Here is a 22,113-nt window from a genome sequence, read left to right as displayed (position 1 = left end):
TACTTTTTTTGTAGGCATATCATCAACAATGTGATGTGGTGCAACAAACATAAAAAAAAATCTTTGACCTCTTTATGGCAAGGAAAGGTTAGATTATTAAATGGCATGTTGTGCAACTCCTCTCAAATATTAATAATATTTATGAATTAGCAATATATATATTAAAAAAGCCTTTTATTTTTTATAAAAAAAATTTTTACAACATTTGAGGGAAATTATGCATTCATAGTGTAAACTTAAAGAAAATCTTCTTTTAACTTCGTAAACTTTAACTTAACTTCGTCATTAATTTTGTTTTTCGCACATCCTACATTTTTGAAAAATGTTTTCTTTTCTTTATTTGTCAGTGTCCCCATGCAGTGTCAGAGAATCTGTTTGATTTCAATAAGGATGGTGCATCATAAAGACATTCTGAAACTCAAAATGTAATGCTCTGCAAAAGTGAAACTCTGACATATGCAACCACAAATAATTAACTTTAACCTTGGAAAAAAAGATCACATTGTTTATATTTACGGCTGTGGTAAGCATCTGATATGTTCTTGGTAATTATAAAAAATAAAATAGCATTCTTTACCAAACACCAATTCATGACTAAGAATGGAGACAGGAAACAGCAAACACCAATGTACCAAGATCCATTCCGACTGACTGATGCCTGCAGGGTATTAAGATTCCACTGCGGCAATCCGTTTGCCCCCACCAGAGCAGAAAAAGAGATCCCTTGCCAGGAATGACGTGGCCTGGTGCAGTTTTGTCTCCCAGCTAAATCCCTTTAGTACTGCCATCAAAAGTCAGTGCAAAATAATCAGCCATTCATGATTGGACACTGGGTGGGTTATCTGCTGGGCTTTAAGTTGTACCCGGTACAAGAGACAGAACAAACAGTGATGAATCAGGCAGGGCAGATTTGGATATACTGTCTGGGTGCAGTTGTCGTTTTTATATCCGGCCAGAAAGAACGGATCAGAGCGGTAACTCTACGACCTGGCATAAGTCTGTACACACCAATACCCCCCCTCCCCATTCCCCCTCTGCTTCATCCATTTAAGGCAGTGTGCTTACCTCAGCAAAACTCAGTTTGAGCTAACATACACAGATCATACTCACTTCAGTTTCCCTTTCCCCTCCTAAATCTTCATTTTAGCTTCCAAATCTCTTAGTTTAACTTCCCTATCATTAATTTTTTCAAGCCTGGATTATCACTTCTTTCTCAAGTTCTCGACTGTAAAATGTCTCCATATTAAGCAGGAAGAGCAACAGCTACAGGAATAGAAACACAAAGACAATCAATCTCCAGCTGCAGAGGCACTATTGCTTCTAAGCCATTGCCTCTGCTAAAGAATCAATTGCGTTTACATTATTTGAGTTAAACTGCATATTGATGCAGCCAGCTGATCTGTTGTTTCACTTTGCTGTAAATAACTGAATAAAACTCTTGGAATCATTGCACTATTATAATGACACTAAAACAATAACTTTCAGCATCTTGTGTCCATGTAAGATTTTTTATAGGTTTACACTGTCATTCAAATGTTTTGGTTAGTTTTTTAAGTTGAAGTGTCCCTATTATGGGTTATGAAAGGTTCATATTTTGGTTTTGGGAGTCCCCAACAACAGGTTGACATGCATGCAAGGCCAAAAAACACTTTTATTGTCTTATAATATGCATTTATTTTTACCTTATTTGCTCAAGGATTCCTAAACGATTCGCTCAACGATTAATTTTTCCAACCCTCTCCTTTGCGTGACGCTAATCTGCGATGCAATACTAACATGATCCAGGCTTAGAAACTTAGCAAGGACATCATTAAAATAATCCATGTAACATCAGTGGTTCAACCGTAATTAAAACCGAAGACTTTATTAAACAATTTGTCTCCTCTGCATCACCTTATAGCTCCATTTTTGAAAGTATCACATACATAAATAATCTATGCTGTTCCGTGTCAGCAGCACCGTATGACGATACACTGTTTATGTTTTGATCTGAATGTAAACAATATATCCACATACCGTATTTTTCGGACTATAAGTCGCACCTGAGTATAAGTCGCATCAGTCCAAAAATACATCATGATGAGGAAAAAAGCATATATAAGTCGCACTGGACTATAAGTCACATTTATTTAGAAAACATTACCGTCTACAGCCGCGAGAGGGCGCTCTATGTCTTCAGTGTAGACTACAGGAGCACTGAGCAGCACAGAGCGCCCTCTCGCAGCTGGAGACGGTATGGTTTTCACTTGGTTCATTTCTCTTAGTTCATTTCTCTTGGTTCATGTCAAATTAATTTTGATAAATAAGTCGCACCTGACTATAAGTCGCAGGACCAGCCAAACTATGAAAAAAGTGTGACTTATAGTCCGGAAAATACGGTACATACGTTTTATACGTTGTTTACGTATGTGATATCCTCCAAAATGGTGCGATAGAGTAAAGCAGAGGAGATGAATTATTAAACTTTTTTTATTTTATTTTTGGTTTCTTTGCACACAAAAAGTATTCTCATTCTCTAAGGAAGTGTCAGGGAGCTTTTGGAATTCATCAAAAATATCTTAATTTGTTTGCCAAAAATGAACAAAGGTTTTACGGGTTTAGAATGTCACGAGCGTGAGTAATTAAATAATTAATGATTAATGTACATTTTTGGGTGAACTATCTCTTTAATACTTTTATTCAGCAGAGATCAATGATCAATGGTGAACGTAAAGACATTTATAGTGGTTCAAAAGATTTTTTTTTTTTTTTAATAAACAGGCTAAACCTAACAACACTTACACATGTTAATTTTGTAAAGTATTTTCAGTGCTATATTGACAATCTAAACATTCCTTACAACTGCAAACTTACTAGGCAAATAAACTATTTGAATTTGATTGAGATTCTATGTGCTACCCAGAATAGGTATGGATATCGTATTATATGCAAAAATAGATATAAAACTAAATGTTGTACGTTATTGCTGAACATTTTATTTTGAAAGCATTAAATAGTTATATTATTTTTCAGTGAAATCAGAAAATCAGAATCTATTTGAAAAATGAGGGAAAACATGGGAGGCATAAATAAATGATAAAAACAGCAAAAGGGCTGCACGATTATGACAGAAATCATGATTGTTGATTACTCCCTTGAAATTATAATTGCGAGTATTAATTACAATTACCACAATTTACATTTAATGATGTTTATACAGTTGTTTGATGCAACTGCATGCCGGATTTTAATATGAAAATAAACAAGCTGAAAACACTCTGAAAAACTTTAAGTGCTTTTAAATAATGTTGAGCCTCAAATGTCAACAATACATCGGATTGGTTTCGTCATTCAATTTTTAAAAAAGTACAAATATGAATGGTATTTTAATGTTATACTACAACTAAAATTAATATAATGGGAAAAACCCTTAAGATAACATGTAGAAAGAAAGAAATGCATCTTAAGCATGAAGAATAACATAAGGACTTGATATGAGGACTTTGAACGATTAATTGCCGCTTTGAACGATTATGTAATTGTAACATCCATAATTGCGATTAGAAATTCGATTAATTGTGCAGCCCTACACAGCAATCTTCTCCCGTTATGATTGTACCATATCTCATACTTTTAGCATTTCCATTTTGGTTCTTTATCCATAATGAAGCACTGCACGACAGAGTGATTATTGGTTGAAAGACAGTGATAAAAGTAGGAATTATCCTACATCCAAATTCAGTATTAATTTATGATTTTATTTCAGTTTAAGTGTCTAAAGCACTACTAAGAGCATTTTAATACTCATATATGCATATTCATGTTTCTGTGACATTTAAATTCTGATTGGCTCAATTAGGTTCCAGCTTTCTGGTTCAATAATTTCAGCTGAAGCATTCTGAATGCATCTGCCCTGCTGCACACTGGGTGTAGGGAAATAAATCTGTCCTCAATTCCCTAATCCCCTGTCACAGAATATCTCCTATTCCGCTTAAATATAACATCAAGAAGACCAAAACTAGTAGTACAAATCACTTGAGGTACAGCCATGTGGTTAAACGATCCCTGAATTAAAAAAATAATAATAAAATGCCTGATTTGAACCCATTTCACTATAATTTGGGTGAGATGACATGAAAAGGGTTCTCACTAGCTTCTAATGTTTTAATAAGGACTAGGCTAATTCCCCTGGAAGCTCCAAAGAACCTGACCTAAATGGTAAAATTACTTGTATGCATTTTGCGTGTTTTTTTTTTTTTTTTAACTGTGTCATTCCTGCATATGTGGGGACTTGCGTAAATCTGTGCTCCTAATTCTCTGAGACTGATACAGATTAGAGTGTTCAGGGATTTGGACTTCTTTCAATGGCAGGTACAGAGCATGTCGGCGCCAACAGGTAGTGTCCAAAACTGACCAAATGACTGCCATTGGTCTAAATATACTCATGTAGTGATTCCAATGTTACGGTGGCTATCTTGTCCCTCCAGGCTGGGAGCCTGTCTGGCCGCCTGTTTCTTTGAATACACAGCCTGCCTGCCAAAATGTGCCCTTTAGACAAATTGTGCCCTCTCAACATGTTGAGCAAGTCTAAGACCTTGATTTACTGAGTTGAATCACCAAGGGAAAGAAACTGGAGACATATGTCTTTGAATACTGTTAATGGCTTTTTGTGTCTACTTATGAAAAAAGATGTGTGCATAACTGTAATGGATATGCACTTGTAGTGTACTTCAAATCCTAAACAATTATGTTTAAAAAAAAAAAAAAAAAACTTGCAGATTGTATCAATGAAATAAAAGGCCACTTAAGTATACTTGAAGAGTGTACTTGTTTTGGACACACTTAAGAACACCTTTAAAAGTACACTTTGTAAAACTGTCAAATGAACTTTTACTTTAAAGAATATTTTAAATAATTTTAATAGTCATGTTAAGTACACTTATTTAATGTGTTAAGTAACCTAAAGTTCTTGATTATAATTGTAACTACATATATTTCGGACAAAATAATTTGTCCAACCAATAGAAGATGAGAGCATGCTCTGAAAATCGGTATTAAAACAATTATTTATTTTTTATGTATTTTAATTAATTTTTGCTTTGTTTAAATACGTGCAAATAAAGCCGTTTTGGCTGTGAGACTACAGTGCACAAATCTACTGATAGTGATGCACTGAAATGCAGGCTCAGCAACCGAAAATATTTTTCCGAAACGGTCAAAAAAAGAAGAAGAAAAAAAGAAAAGAAAGAATTTCAGTTTCAGGTATTCTAAAGTAGAAATATGAGAACACTTGTTGCAGAAGAACTATACTATAACTGGTCCATCACCTGGGAACACGACACCTTGACCTTACCGAGTTCAATTATTCCATTCATTTAATGACTGAAACTTTAATTTTCATAAGAATTTTTTCTTTTTTTTCTGGTGCATCATGGATTATATAAATTTACAGTTAGTACAACTACTCAGATATTTTAGCTAAGCCTGCAGTTTTGTCTATAAACAACTTTTACATAAATAACATAAATATTAGACTAAAAAATATCAAAAGCAATGGCCCCTTTGGTAAAACCAGCTAAAACTGCTAGTTTATGCGAGTTTGTGATCCCTTCCTTAAATCCCCTATATCAACTGACTGATAAGCAAACTCCTCTCATTGCAGGATTCAGAATTAATCACAACGAATGTCATTGTGGATGAGAGCGAGGCTAAGCACACAGCCAGATGGACTTCACAGGGGCACTTGGAGCTCACTGCGAGTCTGCGACACAAGCCTCCACTTGTAACTGCACAAAACTAACTTTACAGTGCACAGAGCTGTTTACATCAACATATCTGACACTTTAAATTAGAAGTCTGGGCATGTGTAAATAACAATGGGTCTCATTCACTAACTGCGGGTACATATTTTGTGCATTTTTGTTTGTAAATCTGTTTCGTTTTCCATCAAACAAACATATGTGAAATAATGGATCACCAATAAATTAGCACTTCTAAATTTAGGACAAAACACTGAGGCAAAAATCAGACTCCCAGTGGCACTGGAAATGTGAAAAGTGTGCCAAAATATTTATTTTTAGACTGCTATTAGAAATTGCAAAACTAAGTGACTCTATATTAAGTCTTATTTATCGCGGAGTTAGATGAATGGATGGTGTTACAGCTCAGTTTAGTTCAATAGCTGACCTGGTTTAAAGAATGCCACAATTGGTTTTAGTTCAAGATTTATATTCATGAGGTTGTGCGTTTACTGTATATGGTTTGGGCGTGTATTATAAGTGTAAGCATGTGCTTAGAATAATCTCATCAGAACGAATTGTGTTTGTAGCTTTTCACGCCAGAACCACACAAAAACAAGCAACTTCTACACAATTATTAATGAACAATTTCTCCAAATGAATATATAGGCATTTTTATTCAAGGATATTATCTTTAACAAAACTATTACAAAGATTACTACAAAAGACTATAAAATATTTTCTTTGACAAATGTTATTGTGTGTCAAAGGTGGAATTTGTTTTAACGGGTGAAATTACTTAAAAAAATGCATTAAAACTCATTTTCTAAAGATACAAAATGAAACAAAGAGAACAAAATAAAAAGAACTACAACTAAAATGAAACAAAAAAATCTAAATAACACAATGTGGATAAAAATCCAGTGAAATTTCTAAACTATACTATGAACTATAATGACATAATAGAATGGCCACCTGCATTAGAAATTAAAATATTAGTATTTAAAGAGTTTGCAGACATATCCACAACTCTAACCAGGCAGAAACATAATTTTCAAAAAGAATATCAGTGTATGTTTAAAATGACAGGGCGAGTACGGCTTTTACCGAATTTGTCTCTCATTTGCTCTATGAATGGGCTCCGCCGTAGGAACCGTCTTCAAAGATAAAAGGCTCCTCATGATGTCATTTGGATTCAAAGCCCACCTCTCCTCCCCTGCCTCAGATAGTTCTGAGCTTTCAACTGACACCCACGCTAAGCAAATCATTTCCCATAAATCCCTAAGCCTCATCCACTAACATGAGCCTGGTCCCTGTCAGAGACATAAATATACATTTTCAAAAAGGATTAGAAAACATTTTTCAGCCCAGATTTCAACTGTTGCCATTCCGATCAGCTGTCTGCTTAAAATGAGATATTCTAAAATAGAATCCAGGGCAGAAAACTTTTCTGAAAAAAAAATTCTGAAAAAATAAAATAATAATAAAACAAAAAAACACTCAAATCGAATACTGTTTACGATTATTGAAAGTGCAAAGAAGTTCATGGTGGTGCTCTGCGTGGAGCACTGTGGAACATACGTTGTGTTATTAGACCACTGTGCTTTTCAAAGTACTATAGAACTCAGTATGCATTTCACATTCAGTCCACAAAGGTTCTTACTCAATCAGATAATTTCCAGAAATGTTACAGACACTTGACATTCTAAGAGAGGAACGATGATTATTGAGACTCCCCACTGAGAGCCTATAGCGAGATGAATGACTTTGAATGAAGAACAACTCTAAACATAGATCTCAGTAATGCAATGATGTGCACTTATAGGTGCTAAAAGTAAACCTAGGGAGCCAGATAAGTAATGTAGCTCGCTTTCTTGACAGTTATAAGTTTTAGTACTTAAAATGTTTTTGGCTTTTTTTAATGAAAAAACAATGACGCACAAGATGTATTTTTATCATTTGAGCAGAGAGTGTAATTTTCTAGAGATCAAACACTAATTAACACCTTCAAGACATTCAGTAAGCAAGTGATAATGTACAGTCAGCCAGTCATTATCACAAAACGGGGGTCTTTTATGGGTTTATTTTTGCAATTATGACAAATAGACAGGGCTGTCTTTAGCTGACGCAGGTGCGGGGTCGAGTGCAGGGACCCCCCTTGGTCCTTTAGCAATCACGTTCCAGGGGGAGTTGGATGTTGATCCCCCCCTTTTGCGACCAGGACAAGCTGCACCCCCCTAAAGATGGCCCTGCAAATAGACTGTACATTATATCATTTACTACAAGTTTGCTTAACACAGAAATAAATATATGAAAATTAAGTTCAAATAATTTTTCTGCGCAGTGTGAAAAGTGAGCTCAAAGTGATATGAGGCATGAAACTATCAATGCTGTTTTTTTCAATGCTCTCACTGAGAGAACCTTTCCATAGACTAAAAAAACAACAACAACAACAGAAAAATATAAACTTTTCAGTTGACCAAACTTAAATGACCCAAAAACCATTTGAATAGAGAGATGTTTATGCTATTTTGTTAGTCTACTTCTAAGAGGTGTTGCCAATGAAGCACTTCTATTGCCCTGAATATAATCTTGCAAGGTAATTCTCTAAACTTGTCCATGTTTCACTGATTAATAAGAGAATGGCCTCAATTCAAGTAAAACTGCATCTGTACATCCACTATACCTACTTAAGAGAAGTAAACTACTTGGGGAGATTGTTTTAACAAGGCTGAAAGAAAGGTTTGAACAATTGGTTACTTATTTCCAAGATCAATGTTCTGTCAAATGCTTTAGTTGAAGAGTTAATGATTTAACAGAGAAGTGAACCATCACAAATATTCAGCAATAGTGACCACTACAGATTGGTCTAAAATTAGACCAACTGACAAAATTGAAACAAATGGACAGACCAATGTCAAAAGACAAAGAGCTTTTTGATGTGGGGAAGTCAGTGGCTGTTAGCAGAGGGGAAACTGGGAAATTTATTTTAGCAGAAGGGTTTCCTGATGGGAAGTTCCATCAGGTCAGAACCCAGTGGGATCTCACTCTCTGAAAGCTCATTTTTTGCCTAATGAAATTTCGGATAAATCTTCCTTTGTTAATATCAACTTGCTGGTCTGAAGATCTCCTGGATCTTGCAAGCATTTCGGGTTGAACGTTTTCAGTAGCAAATTTATCACCAGTAGATATATTTCAAGTATTTCGTTTATTGGTGCATCTAAAGCACATTAGGGAAGTTGTTATCATCCAAAATATGATCTCATGGTTCTGTCTATCATTCTGTCCAGATGTAAAAGTGCTGTGTCGGTATAATCATCCTAATCACTTTTTACTGGTTTCTCAATGATGCAGTTAATCCATTGAAAAAGCGCTTCCAAAGAAGGTACCGCCAGATGTTCAGCCGCATCACAAGGAAGAACATCTGAGAAGAATCACTCACATCAACTCAGGCCTTTTTTGCTTTGCAGTCATAGCAGTCCAGGGAAAAATCCTTTTATGGAACTTTTTGGGCATTATTGGTCTGCAGTATAAAAGCTTAAAAAGCTTGAGAAACAATCTGCTAGTTTCACATGATCATATGACATTATTATAGTTCCACATTCTAGTGTGCAATCATAAATATGGAAGATTTTAATAATGATTTTCATTTTGCCAAAAGGATCATAAGATTTGTCCATTGTTATCACCTCCATGCGGTGTCTTCACCTTTTGACATGACTTGTCAACACTACAAACTAGTAAATCAACAGTTTGCCACCATTAGCTGAAATCGTAGAGTCCAACCACAACCAACACAGCCAGAGCAAAACTATTTTTCAGTCTAGTTTCATTTCCATTAGTTTAAACATAGAACCACATTTGCTGAGGTTATGAAAACAAAAAGTTCTTATTCCTTCTCAAAATCTTCTCCAAATATCAGGCTGCATGTACATAGTAGCTGCAGTTGCAAAAACATTTCCTATATTATATGTATAAAATAATTTTTTGATATAAACTAAATTAAGAAAACAGGAGCCAGACCTGACTAACTGATAATAACATTATTTATCATAATTTAATTTAATTCATTAGATGTTGAAGTCCTAGTTATAGCTTTGACTCTTATATATTTATTTATAGTTTCTAAAATAAATAGTAAAAATTTGAATGTTCAGTAATCCTTACCAGCTCACAAAATTTGGACACGCATACCTTTTGTGGACTGGATCTTATCACAATTGGGATGTAGATATGTTTGCACATTTGGAATGTCAAGGGTCAAGATCCAGGCAAGGGGCCATCTTTGTTATTAAGATATACCACTCACAAGGCGAGCTGAAGGAAAAATAGACAGCCATGATCTGAATCAGCTGCCTTTCACAGACAGAGAAGCCAAGAGAGAAGCCAAAGTATCATCTACCCACACAGCACACCACTATGTCTGGAAAGTGATAACACTGCATGTACTTTCTTCAATTACTCTGCAGTCAGGCTGCATTTCTTTCAGTATGCATCACAACCGAACTGTTACTCTTACTAGCCTCTCTAAAGAAGTGTACGGCTACGTTACAGATCAGTTTTCAATCTAATCAATCATTTTTTAAGAGGAAACCACATGTGACTCACATATCCTTCCCGTCCAATGGTCATTGGATTTTCGATTAAAGCGACATGAGTAGTTCGAAAGATGGTGACATCACAGCATTAGGTGTGAAATATACTACGTATACATAAAAACTTACATCATGCAACATTACATTCCAAAATGAGACTGCAGTGCTCAATACAAAAATATGTGCAGCATTCGCAACATTGCCACAATGGGCATTGTAATGGTTATCAGCGTAAATTTGTCTTTGACATTTTTTTAAAATAACTACTGTTATGGTGGAGCGATATTTTGAATGAGAATCTGGTTGAGTAAGTTAAAGTCAGTTTACAGCAGCTAACCAAATAATAACACTTATGGTTTATTATAAAGGTATTTAAAAGTAGTTCTTGACCCTCTGAGTATTAAGGTTTGCTACCACAAGACCAACGCAAGACATAAATATTTTCAACTAGACCTCAAGTGTCACGTGATGCATCAATAAGATAAATGATTCGTTTCATTGATTTCCTTTAATCCATGTGTCTTATTATTGATGCAACATATTTACTTACTGTAAATGCTGCTGTTTGTCACTTTTTTTCTAATTTTATTGCATTTATTTATTTCATTTATTGCGGTCAGCCTAATTTGCACATCGTTATACAAAACGTGAGATAAATGCTCAGTGTGGAATTAAATAATAGCATCTTCAATGTTCATCTTGAATTCTACAGTTATATCTAGATTTTCAGTGTAGTTATGTACTTTTCATTTATTTTTTATTATTTTGTAAGTAATTTATTTAGTTTGATGTTACTTTACAATTATTTATTTTTATTTTAAATTTTTATGATTTAATTAATGAATAGCTTTCCTTTAAACTCATACCACAGTTCCTTCACGAACCCCAGATTGGGAAACCTTGATGTAATGTAATGTTTAATGCACTACATGTTTGTTAATACCAATGAATGGAATACATTTTCTTACTTTTTGCATTTTTATATCAATATGGTACAAGATTATCCCATTTAAATCAATGAGTTTTGATATATGTGGAATGTAATGGATTACATTACCAACTGCAATTTTTGTAATGTAATTTGGGATCAGTAATGCACTATATTTTTGTAAGTAATCTACCCATCTCTGTGTGCAACTTGCTTTCCAGTAAATATGGTACTTTAAATGTTGAGTGCATGTATCTTTGCAAGCTACAGCAGTAATGTAGCTTCCCCCAGCACTGGTTTGGCAAGATAAATGACTTGATGATTAAGACAGTGACCTGATGCAGAAGGAATGCAGGCATCAGACTCTGGGACTCTAGATAGATAAACTCCCTCCAGGTGAGGCTGAAGTCTGGACTTCACACCACACTTTTAGGGAAATTGTAACATTTTATAGAGTCTGGTAAAACTCTAAATTTCCAGTCATCTTTGTGGTTTCCCTGACATTTCTTGGCAGCCAAATGCAAACAGAAGAGTTGTCTCTGGTGCTCTCATGTGCTTTCTTTGTGCTCAGAAGACCTAAACAAAAACCAAAAAGGCTCGAGCTCAGCTGAAAGATCAAATTTCTTCTAGCTGAAGAGGCAGTGGCTTTATTTTGGAAATTGCAAATATTGCTGTCTGTTGCATTTGGAAAGAGACACAAGCTGCAGTGCACCAGTGTGACACGAAGACGTGGCTTCTAAAAAACATATTTTTGGAGTCATCTTTTTGGTAGATCAAACCAAAGGAAGAAAATCTAAAAGATGAGATCTCTTGAATCTCTCATTATGAGAATTTGGCTAAAATAAATCTCTTTTAACTCAAGAAAACAACTATGGTTTTCACCTAACAGTTTCAGAAGCTTTCTGAGACACCAAAGTTTGCAAACAAAAGCCAGATGTCAGCTCCCATCAAATCACAGAGGCCAACATTACGTTTCCTGCTAAATGAACAAGCAATAAAATGGTCTTCTGAGAAGAAGCCAAGCTCTTAAGTAGCGAGGATGATGCTTGCCAATGTTAAAGGGATAGTTCACCCAAATATTCTATCATCATCATCTTCACCCTCATGTCATTTCAAACCTGTATAATTTACTTTTTTCTGTGGAACAAGAGAGATTAGTCTCTGCTCAATAAAATGTCTCACATTAAATTTCCGGAGGGAATCTCTTTTTTGATATAAGAGTTCTAGTTCCATTACTTAAATTTGCTATAAAAGCAACAATAGATCTTTGCAATTTTTTTTAATTAAGTAACTCCTTTTGCTACTGCAGTGTTGGACTAGACATCCTGTGCTGTGATGCGCTGTGGTGCTATTGGCTCCCCACAAACCTCCAATAGCACTTAAGTTAGAGGATACAGTTTATGCAGATCCATCACTGCTGCAATACTGCGTAATACCTACGGATCGAAATCAATAAATCAAAACATTTTATCCTGAAAATAATGCGAAAAAGGTAATGACCCAACAGGAGGTAAGAAACCCTGGGAGAAACTTTTTTTTTTTTTTTTTCAGAATCCTAAGAAGCACTTGAACAGCTGACATAAAGTGACTGATGTCCAGAAGATACTCCACTAGCTTGTAGATTCTACGTAATTATTCTTGAAGATAATTATCATCAGGTCTGAGGATCACATATCCATATGCTTTCTTCAGATCAGCAGCCTGTGCTTTCTTTGTAGCAATTCTTGTTTGATATTTGAGAGTGCTCTGATATCCAACTCTATCCCAACTGGCTTGGCGTCACCTTTTCTTGCCCAGCTTCAAAAGCCTGTCTTTTTGAAACCCTACGGCTCTCCAGTCCACGCATCAAAATCCTTTTAAAAAAGGATGACAGCCCTCAGCCTATAAAGAACGTCCTGGAACCTATCCTCCAACCTTACAAGTGCGCTCAACAAAATTTGATTTCCATGTTTGATTCTTTATCTATTCAGCTTTGAAGCCTACCCTGAGGTACTGTTGGCACTGAATTGTGGTAAGTAAAGTGTTGATGACCCTGTGGGCTTGACCTCATCCTTTAAACACAGAGTTTGTCTTGTGTTAAAGGTTTCATATGACGTTGCTAAAAAGAACATTATTTTTTGTATTTAATGTAATGCAATGTGTTTATGCAGTTTAAGGATTAAAAAAACATTTGTTTTCCACATAATGTAAATTATTGTTGCTCTTATTGTTGCCCCGCCTTTCCGAAACATAGCTCATTGTTCTGAAAAAAGCAAGGTATGCTCTGATTGGCCAGCAATCCAGTGTATTGGCCAAATACCTCAAACATGTGATGGAAATGTTTCACCCCTTGCCATACTGTGATGCTGTCTCCCAGCGCGATGAGACAAAACCAATAAAACCCATTACAAACGAGGCATTTGTTTTATCCAGTGGGGACGTAATTACTAATTATAATGACTTTGAGTATCGCACTGCGTAAATATAATACCATGTCTGCATTTGTGACAAACAACAAGCGCTACTCTAATCATCAGTGGCAAATTCTTTAAATATGTAAGCGTACTTACAAGCTGTGAGTCAGAAGCACCAGACTGTCCTTGGAAAGTTGGAATTGCCCCACAAAACAGCCTTTGTGCCACAGATGCATTGTAGGCTACTGGTTCAAGAAACAGTTATAAAATGTGCTGCACACATCTGAATATTTGAGTTGAACTGTTCTGGAACAGTGTTGAAAATACAACTTAACCACTGATTTCTATTTGTGTCCTCTTTTGGAAGGCCAAACAAAGTAGGTTCGTTTTCACAATGAAACACTCAAGCCCCTTTCACACTGCACGTCAGACCCAGAATATTGCCGGGTCGCCTTCTGTGTGAAAGCAAACACGTCCCGGGATTGATTCCGGCATTAAACCCGGGTCGGGGACCTAGTAACATTGCCGGGTTCAACCCAGGACGAGCGCTGTGTGAACAAAAGCCAGATCTAATGCCGTGTCGAAGTGATGACATGCGTTATCCCGCGACTCTTTTACCGGCTGTTTTGTTTGCGTTTGCGACAAAAAAAATATGTGCAAACTGTAATGAAGCAGAGATCAGTTAGTTCCTCACTTTCTGCGCTGGCGCCGAAATCGTTTGCTTGCTTCAGTGAAAGTATAACATACCTAGCGTTGTCGACTCGTACATTACACGTCACGCCCTCATGTCACATGTCGTTACGGGATTTTTACTGGTTGTGTGTGAAAGCACGCATATATTTCGGGTAATCGTTGGCAGTGTGAAAGTGCAAAATCTAGCGACCCGGGAACAATTGCCAGAACACTTTACCCGTGTATTTGCCAGAATGGCAGTGTGAAAAGGGCTTCAGTTTCTCTACAACATGCCAGCGGTGGCAACAGCGAGAATAAAAGTTATGCCTTCTTTCTTCGCGTGAACATTTGAGTGGCGTTATTCCAATCATCCCACATCGTGATGTAGACATGTGAGGGCGTGTTAGAATGAGCCGTTTTAGGAGGGCGTGGATTTCTTTGGATTTGAGACTTTAGTCTTCGCAACTTTACAGATCTTCTTTATGCACCAAGAGCTTGTAACACTCCAAAGAGAAAGGAGAAATTTAAATCACATCATATGACCCCTTGACAGTTTATCAGATACAGAGGTTCAACAGTGAGGCATTGGTTGTATTGTAAGGCCACAGGGATGAATACCAGGAAGAGGAATGTGGTTTAACTCAAACAAGGACAGCCACACTCAGTGATAAGGTCAACTATGTGGGTAAAAAGACTATTATGAGTTTTGCTTACAGGAAAAAGGAGAGAGTTGTGTTTGTGTCTGGTATAGTGGTGTGGTTTCACGCACGTAGAACAGGAGCATTGTTTGGACCAAAGTTTAAGGGTGAATATAAAGGAAGGCAGCTGTTTACAGAGGCTGAAAGTCTTTGTTGCCCTCACGTCAAGCATTTATAAAGGGGCAACTCTGGGACATCTGTTTATTCAAACCAATAATCATATAATCAAGCAAATTACAATGTTGATTCAGAAAACAAACATCTCAGTGAAAATGACAGAATCTGAATCCTTCTGAAAAAAAAAAAAGGAATTGATTTTATGTCCAGATTTTTTTCTAGACATTGTACCTATTTTTTCTTGCACAGTGACATTCAGCTCAAACTGTTTTTTCTGGTATTTGAGGACAGTTCTTTGGATCATATGCTTGTCATCATTGGTCAACCAATATGGATTCAATACAGTGATTTTTGTTAAGACTGATATATAGAAAGCAGGGTGGCAGATGATCAATAAACATTTACATTTATAAATTAAACAATTTAATAGGTTAAATATAGCCAAATTACTTCTGATACGATAGACGCTGCAATACATACACTATCATATCAAAATTGGATTTTGATTCAAACTGTGACGGACTGCTTCTTCATTAATTAAACTTTCAAAATGGTATGAATGAACACATAAGATCCTGGAATAAAGATGTAATATGATCATTTATATATATATATATATATATATATATATATATATATATATATATAATTGTTGTGTGAAATAAAAGTATTTTATATAGTACTAAGTAGCTGTAAAAAAAAAAAAAAAAAAGCTAACATTTTTGGAAAATAATCCAAACCAAACTTCTAGGCTGATTCAACAATGATTTACCAATGATCCAGTTTCATTTCAACACAAAGGAATCAGATACCTCACTATCCTGTACAGAGTACACAGCCACGAGGGCTATACAAAAAGCATACACGCTCTACAAAGAGCTCAATCACTTTGAGACAGTAGTTCTTATAACAGAGGTACCATTTCCATCTAGTACAAAAGATAAAGATGAGAGTGCATAATAAAAGGATGACAGACTGATAGACAGCTCTTGCCTCGCCCATCCCTGTCCTGCCATGCAAATGGAAAGGAGCTCTAAGAGCCCTGATATACTTCAATCAATAGATGTTTAAAACGGAAAGCTGCAAATATTTGGGTTTGACAAGATCATCTGGCCACGGTCTTCCAAATGGCAAATCACAAGTGTTATAGAGTAGACTCCCTTGAACTGAGCAAACAGTACAGAATCCCTTGCACAACTCTCTGGAGGTCAAAGCATGAACTGCAATCTACTGTAGCTCGGAGTAAAGCAAATACGCAAGAGAAAGATGCCAATAAATTACAAATGTGTAATTTTACGGTTAAAAAATGTATCGAAGTATACACTATTAAAACGCAACTACCTCCAAACCATCCGAGATTTAATTAAGGCATAGAAATCGATTTATCTTTTTTTTTTTTTTTTTTTTAAGAAAGGGAGAAAAACAGGAATGGGTAGAACAAGAGATTCAGAATTCATCCCAGACGCATCCATCCGCATACAGATATAATGCAAGTTTAATTATTTTCTATGCAACACAGTAGCACCGTACTAAAATAAAGTAGTTTGTTTAAGTCTGGTTTTATTTTTCTCACCAGTCGGTTGCCGACGTCTCGCTGATAACGTCCTGGTAGGCTGTTAAGAGGGCCAGTCTGTTTTTGCTGAGATTCACAGCCATGTTGCTGCCACTGCAATCATCCAAACCAGTGTAGCAGTGATGAGGAGGAACGCGAGATTCACTGCGGAGCGCGAGAAGATGTTGCACACACCGAACAAAGAGACGCTGATGCTCTGCGGCGCTGCGCTGCGCGGTCCTAGCGCCCCACTGGAGATCACAAGATCCTGGGGGCGTGGTTGGATCCACATCTAGTGGGTGGAGATTGGTAGGTTTAGGGGATCACGCCCCCTGGATCTTGTGTTCTGCATTGAGGGGCTACTGGCCCCAGCCTTCCGTGCTTTCTAACGTTAAAAACAGCTAAATTGCAGCGCAAATGGGTGTAATGAAAACTGTTTAACAGTCCATCTCATGTCAGGAGAGCCAGCAAAGACCAAGACGTTGTCTGATGCATGTGTACATAAACCATTGCTTAAATTCTTCAGTTTGTTTAAATTTAGCAAAATACATGGATATAATGGATTTAAAAATATAATTTTCTAAATATAATAATTAATATACTGTTCTTATATACATTATTTAAAATTAGTCAGTAACAGTGTTTTTTTTTTTAGATAAACTAAAACTTAAATTCAGTAAGGACAAACAGATCAAAAGTGATTATAAAGTCATATATAATATTACAAAACATTTCTTTTTCAAATAAATGCTGAATCAAATGTCCTCAAATGTTAATAAGCAAAACCGTTAATAAGCACAACAGTTTTTTAAAATTCATGATTTTTTTTTTCTTGAGTATAGATTTTTTCAGAGTATTTGAATCATTTCTGAAGGATCATCTAAGACTGAACACAAATGGATAGCCTTGTCATTACAGGAGAAATGACATTAAAATAGGAAACCATTTTGTTATACATAAATGTAACAATTTAAACAATAATGAATATTCAAGGTTCAAGATTTTTATTAATCACATACACAATTATATAGAGAATATATAACCAGCAATGAAATGTGTCAGGTCCGCTCTATGGACAGTGCAATTATTAAGCAATACAACACAGAGGAAAATATACATAAATATAGGTATGAAAGAATGAAATAAAAGTAAACAATAGAAATATAAGAATCAAATCTAAAATAAAGTGTATACTGTAGACTTCAATATAGAATAGAAAATAAAATGTACATGAAAGTATATAGTAGTCTTAAATATTAAGATACACAGGAATGTACAAGAGGCGAATATGCAAACAGGTTGTTACACTGTCAATATGTCAATATGAGGTAAAGAATGGTGAATATCTTACTGATTATTAAGAGATTATTAAGAGGAGACATGTAGATGTTGAAAGGCTGTGTTTGAGTTTAGGAGCCTGATGGCCTGGGGGAACATTATGCATATCCTGTTAAATCAAAAATATTATAAATATAAAAAAGTAAGTCCAAATAATTGTAGTTTCCAAAAAGTGACAACAAAGCCCATAAATCATAGACCTCAGAGTTCTCTGCGATAAGTCTCTTATAAGATTTTGTGATTAATATTTCCTTTATCATATTTGACACTATAGATGTCCATTGGCACAGAAGAAGCTTTCCAGTTGCATATGGGGGATGTGTAGAATATGTCTCTTCCTCAAAACATGGTGAGCAAGGCTTTTGATCCCCAAATGGTTCCAGATGTATGTGTCATAGCAGAAATACCAAACTTCAAAACATTAGTAGTTAGTTATGACTTAATGTGTTCAACTAAACCAAGTGGACCACACAAATATTTTCAGATATGTCAGATGCAATGGGACAGCATCTTTCACTGCCCTGTTCTTCTGGGCAATAAGCTGTAGGACAAAGTCAAACGTGAAAGATATCCTGTGGTGGAAACATCACCATCCCTTAAATAGTAAACAAATGCACACCTTATCCTAAGAATGCTGTACTTAACAACCTCTTAACAGCAGTGTCCTAGAGCTCCATGGATTCCATCCAATCCCGAATCATGGAACAAGGCCAGGAACTGCCAATCACAGCGTGGGTCAGTGTGTAATGTATTCAAGAGCACAGATTTCATCTATATAATTGATAAACCAGTATTGGTAACACTTTAGAATACTGTTTCTTACTTACTACATAACTAATAAGGAATTATTGAAGAACTAACAGGTGATTATTCATTAACACTTAACTCACTACTGCTAACTACTAAGGAAGATGTGTTAACTAATCAGTATGTAATATCATTTTATGATAATGTTAAGTAACAGTTATCTAATCAATAACTAATGTATTCTGTCATATCTCCTGAAGAACTACTATTAATTATCTTTTAGTTAGCAAGAAAAATAACAATGAAGTAACTACTAATGAACAGTTTTCCAAAATTACATTGAATTGTGACCCTTTCATATAAATGTTATTAGCAATAGTAGTAGTAGTATGAAAATGCAATATTATTAAATGCAATATATTTTATAGAGGTTTTACCTATGTAGTAAATTGTTTTGTGAGTGTGTTTTGTAAGAAATCAGCATCCAATAGGAACCCCACCATGACTCCAGTGCCTTGCAATAACTCACCTTAGTTTTTATATTTTATATACAGTATTGTATGTGTGCCTCCTCAGGATATACCACATTATCATTAATTATATTTCTGTATGTAAGGCAAAGCCTGAGGAAAAGTGAAAATACAGGTATCCAATTTGTAATTAATAAAGAATTATAAAATAATTATGCAGGACTTATTTTGAACCTGAAACATTAGGCCTATTCTAAAGTGAAAATATTGGGAACCCATTAGTAATTAATAAAGAATTATCACATAATTCCTGAAGAATTACCTAGAATCTGAAACAGTATTCTAAAGTGAAAACATAGGGAACCCATTAGTAATTAATAATTAAATATCAAATAATTCTGCAGGACTTATATTGAACCTGAAACATTAGGCCTATTCTAAAGTGAAAATGTTGAGAACCCGTTAGTAATTAATAAAAAATTATTAGCTAATTCCTCAATAATAACTTAGAATTTGAAACAGTATTCTAAAGTGAAAACATAGTGAACCCATTAGTAATTAATAATTAATGATCAAATAATTATGCAGGACTCATTTTGAACCTGAAATATTAGGCCTATTCTAAAGTGAAAATGTTGAGAACCCGTTAGTAATTGGTTCTCACCTAATTCGTCAAAGATTGCGACATGCCGTGTTTCAGTTGATAGACATTTTAAATCAGTACTGTGCCAGTGCCTTCACGGAGAGAAGACAGATTCATAATTTCACGGATTAATAAATTAAATTCTGCTCTGTACCCTATAAAAACTATTACCTCCAGAGAGGACTGCGACTGGAACTCATTATCATTTGAACTACTTTTGGTACCACTTTTGATATTTTCGCAAAAAATAAATGATTAATCTTATGTTTGTTTGTCTGTTATTTGTTTATTTATAACAGTAGCATTGTTAGTTTTAAGAAATGGTTATGGGTAGGTTTAGGGGTAGGTGTAGGATTAACGTTAGTGGCTCAAAATAACGTTTTAATGTTATATTTTTACTAAAATTGTGTTTTATTATGTTTTATTCTTTTGACATTCTGTATAAAATGGGTAGGTTTAGGTTTGGGCGGGGTTTAGGGATCTTACGTTTATCAAAAAAAAAATTATAAAAAGGGAAAATATACATAAATATATATTTTTCTCTGATACGCATTGAAAAGCAGCTTCATGAGCAAATTTCTATGGATAACTGACTGGTCAGAGAAGGCGTTCTATCTGTACGTATATGAGGTTGTTTTTACGTAAATTTAGTTACATATCGAACCTGTAATTAAGTCCAGATAATTTTGCAGGACTTCTAAATTGAACCTATTAGTAAATAATAATAAACTACATCATTTTGACTAAAAACAAGCTATAAAAGTAATCATAAACTTTGTAAAATACTCTCATCTGTTTATTTCAGATGAGAACATTTCTTAATACAGCATATTTTATTAAATTTTAACATGTATACTGCCCACATTTTAACTAATTTAACAAACATTTCATAATCAAAAGTTAAACATTTAGAAGCAAACAAAATCCATATTTCATTTCTATTATAATAAGTGGACTGTAACAAAGTTGCTACTGTATCTGTACTTTTACTCAAGTACTTGATTTATGGGACACAGCCTGATTATTATAGTGTTTTTTTTTTTTTTTTTTTTTTTTTGCTTATAACTGTTCAGTAGTAGTTATTTCATAGTTATTTTTCTTGAACCTTAACTAGTAGATAGTTAATAGTAGTTCTTCCGGAGATATCACAGAATATATTAGTTACTGATTAGCTAACTGTTACTTAACATAATCATAAAATGATATTACATACTGATTAGTGAACACATCTTTCTTATTAGTTAGCAGTAGTGAGTTAAGTGTTAATTAATAATCACCTGTTAGTTCTTCAATAATTCCTTATTAGTTATTTAGTAAGTAAGAAACAGTATTCTAAAGTGTTACCCCAGTATCAATGTGATACAAAGTGGCAACAGGTGACAAACCTTTATATATAATTTTTTTTCTATGCAACACAGTAGCACCGTACTAAAATAAAGTAGTTTGTTTAAGTCTGGTTTTATTTTTCTCACCAGTCGGTTGCCGACGTCTCGCTGATAACGTCCTGGTAGGCTGTTAAGAGGGCCAGTCTGTTTTTGCTGAGATTCACAGCCATGTTGCTGCCACTGCAATCATCCAAACCAGTGTAGCAGTGATGAGGAGGAACGCGAGATTCACTGCGGAGCGCGAGAAGATGTTGCACACACCGAACAAAGAGACGCTGATGCTCTGCGGCGCTGCGCTGCGCGGTCCTAGCGCCCCACTGGAGATCACAAGATCCTGGATCTTGTGTTCTGCATTGAGGGGCTACTGGCCCCAGCCTTCCGTGCTTTCTAACGTTAAAAACAGCTAAATTGCAGCGCAAATGGGTGTAATGAAAACTGTTTAACAGTCCATCTCATGTCACGAGACCCAGCAAAGACCAAGACGTTGTCTGATGCATGTGTACATAGACCATTGCTTAACAACCTCTTAACAGCAGTGTCCTAGAGCTCCATGGATTCCATCCAATCCCGTATCATGGAACAAGGCCAGGAACTGCCAATCACAGCGTGGGTCAGTGTGTAATGTATTCAAGAGCACAGATTTCATCTACGATACACACACTTCCAGTAGGGTTCTTTATTTCTGGCTGAAAACAATGGGAGCATTTCTAATCCCACGACCCACAAACATACATTTTGGGCGCTGCGGAATGTACACACACACACACACACACACACACACAGAAATAAACTATTGAGCTTAGCCCTTCACCCTCCATACAACCCAGCCTCCACATTAATGCCGCCCACCACCACAAA

At 35.4% G+C, this 22,113-nt stretch overlaps 1 protein-coding gene and 1 long non-coding RNA gene across 11 annotated transcripts in view; both read right to left on the bottom strand.

Moving 5' to 3' along the window:
- Positions 1 to 16,903, bottom strand: part of dbn1 (drebrin 1) — a 74,177-nt gene extending 57,274 nt beyond the window's left edge. For 3 of the 10 annotated variants that reach the window (XM_052587500.1, XM_052587508.1, XM_052587502.1), the window contains exon 1: positions 16,694 to 16,902. In XM_052587500.1, the coding sequence (XP_052443460.1) occupies positions 16,694 to 16,776 (83 nt within the window). In that variant the 5' untranslated portion in view covers positions 16,777 to 16,902. Of the gene's footprint in view, positions 1 to 16,693 lie in introns of all 10 variants that reach the window. The other 7 variants (XM_052587506.1, XM_052587501.1, XM_052587503.1 and 4 more) reach the window with 3 other exon arrangements.
- A 756-nt stretch (positions 16,904 to 17,659) lies between these two features.
- Positions 17,660 to 21,710, bottom strand: LOC127985493 (uncharacterized). The gene is made up of 2 exons (XR_008160668.1): positions 21,343 to 21,710; positions 17,660 to 18,727 (listed from the first exon to the last, which is right to left on the bottom strand). It is a non-coding gene; the product is annotated as an uncharacterized LOC127985493 (long non-coding RNA).
- Positions 21,711 to 22,113: the final 403 nt, after the last annotated feature.

This window comes from Carassius gibelio, chromosome B21, assembly GCF_023724105.1.
Source record: "Carassius gibelio isolate Cgi1373 ecotype wild population from Czech Republic chromosome B21, carGib1.2-hapl.c, whole genome shotgun sequence".
NCBI lineage: Eukaryota > Metazoa > Chordata > Actinopteri > Cypriniformes > Cyprinidae > Carassius > Carassius gibelio.
This window is presented reverse-complemented; position numbering and strand designations above follow the sequence as displayed.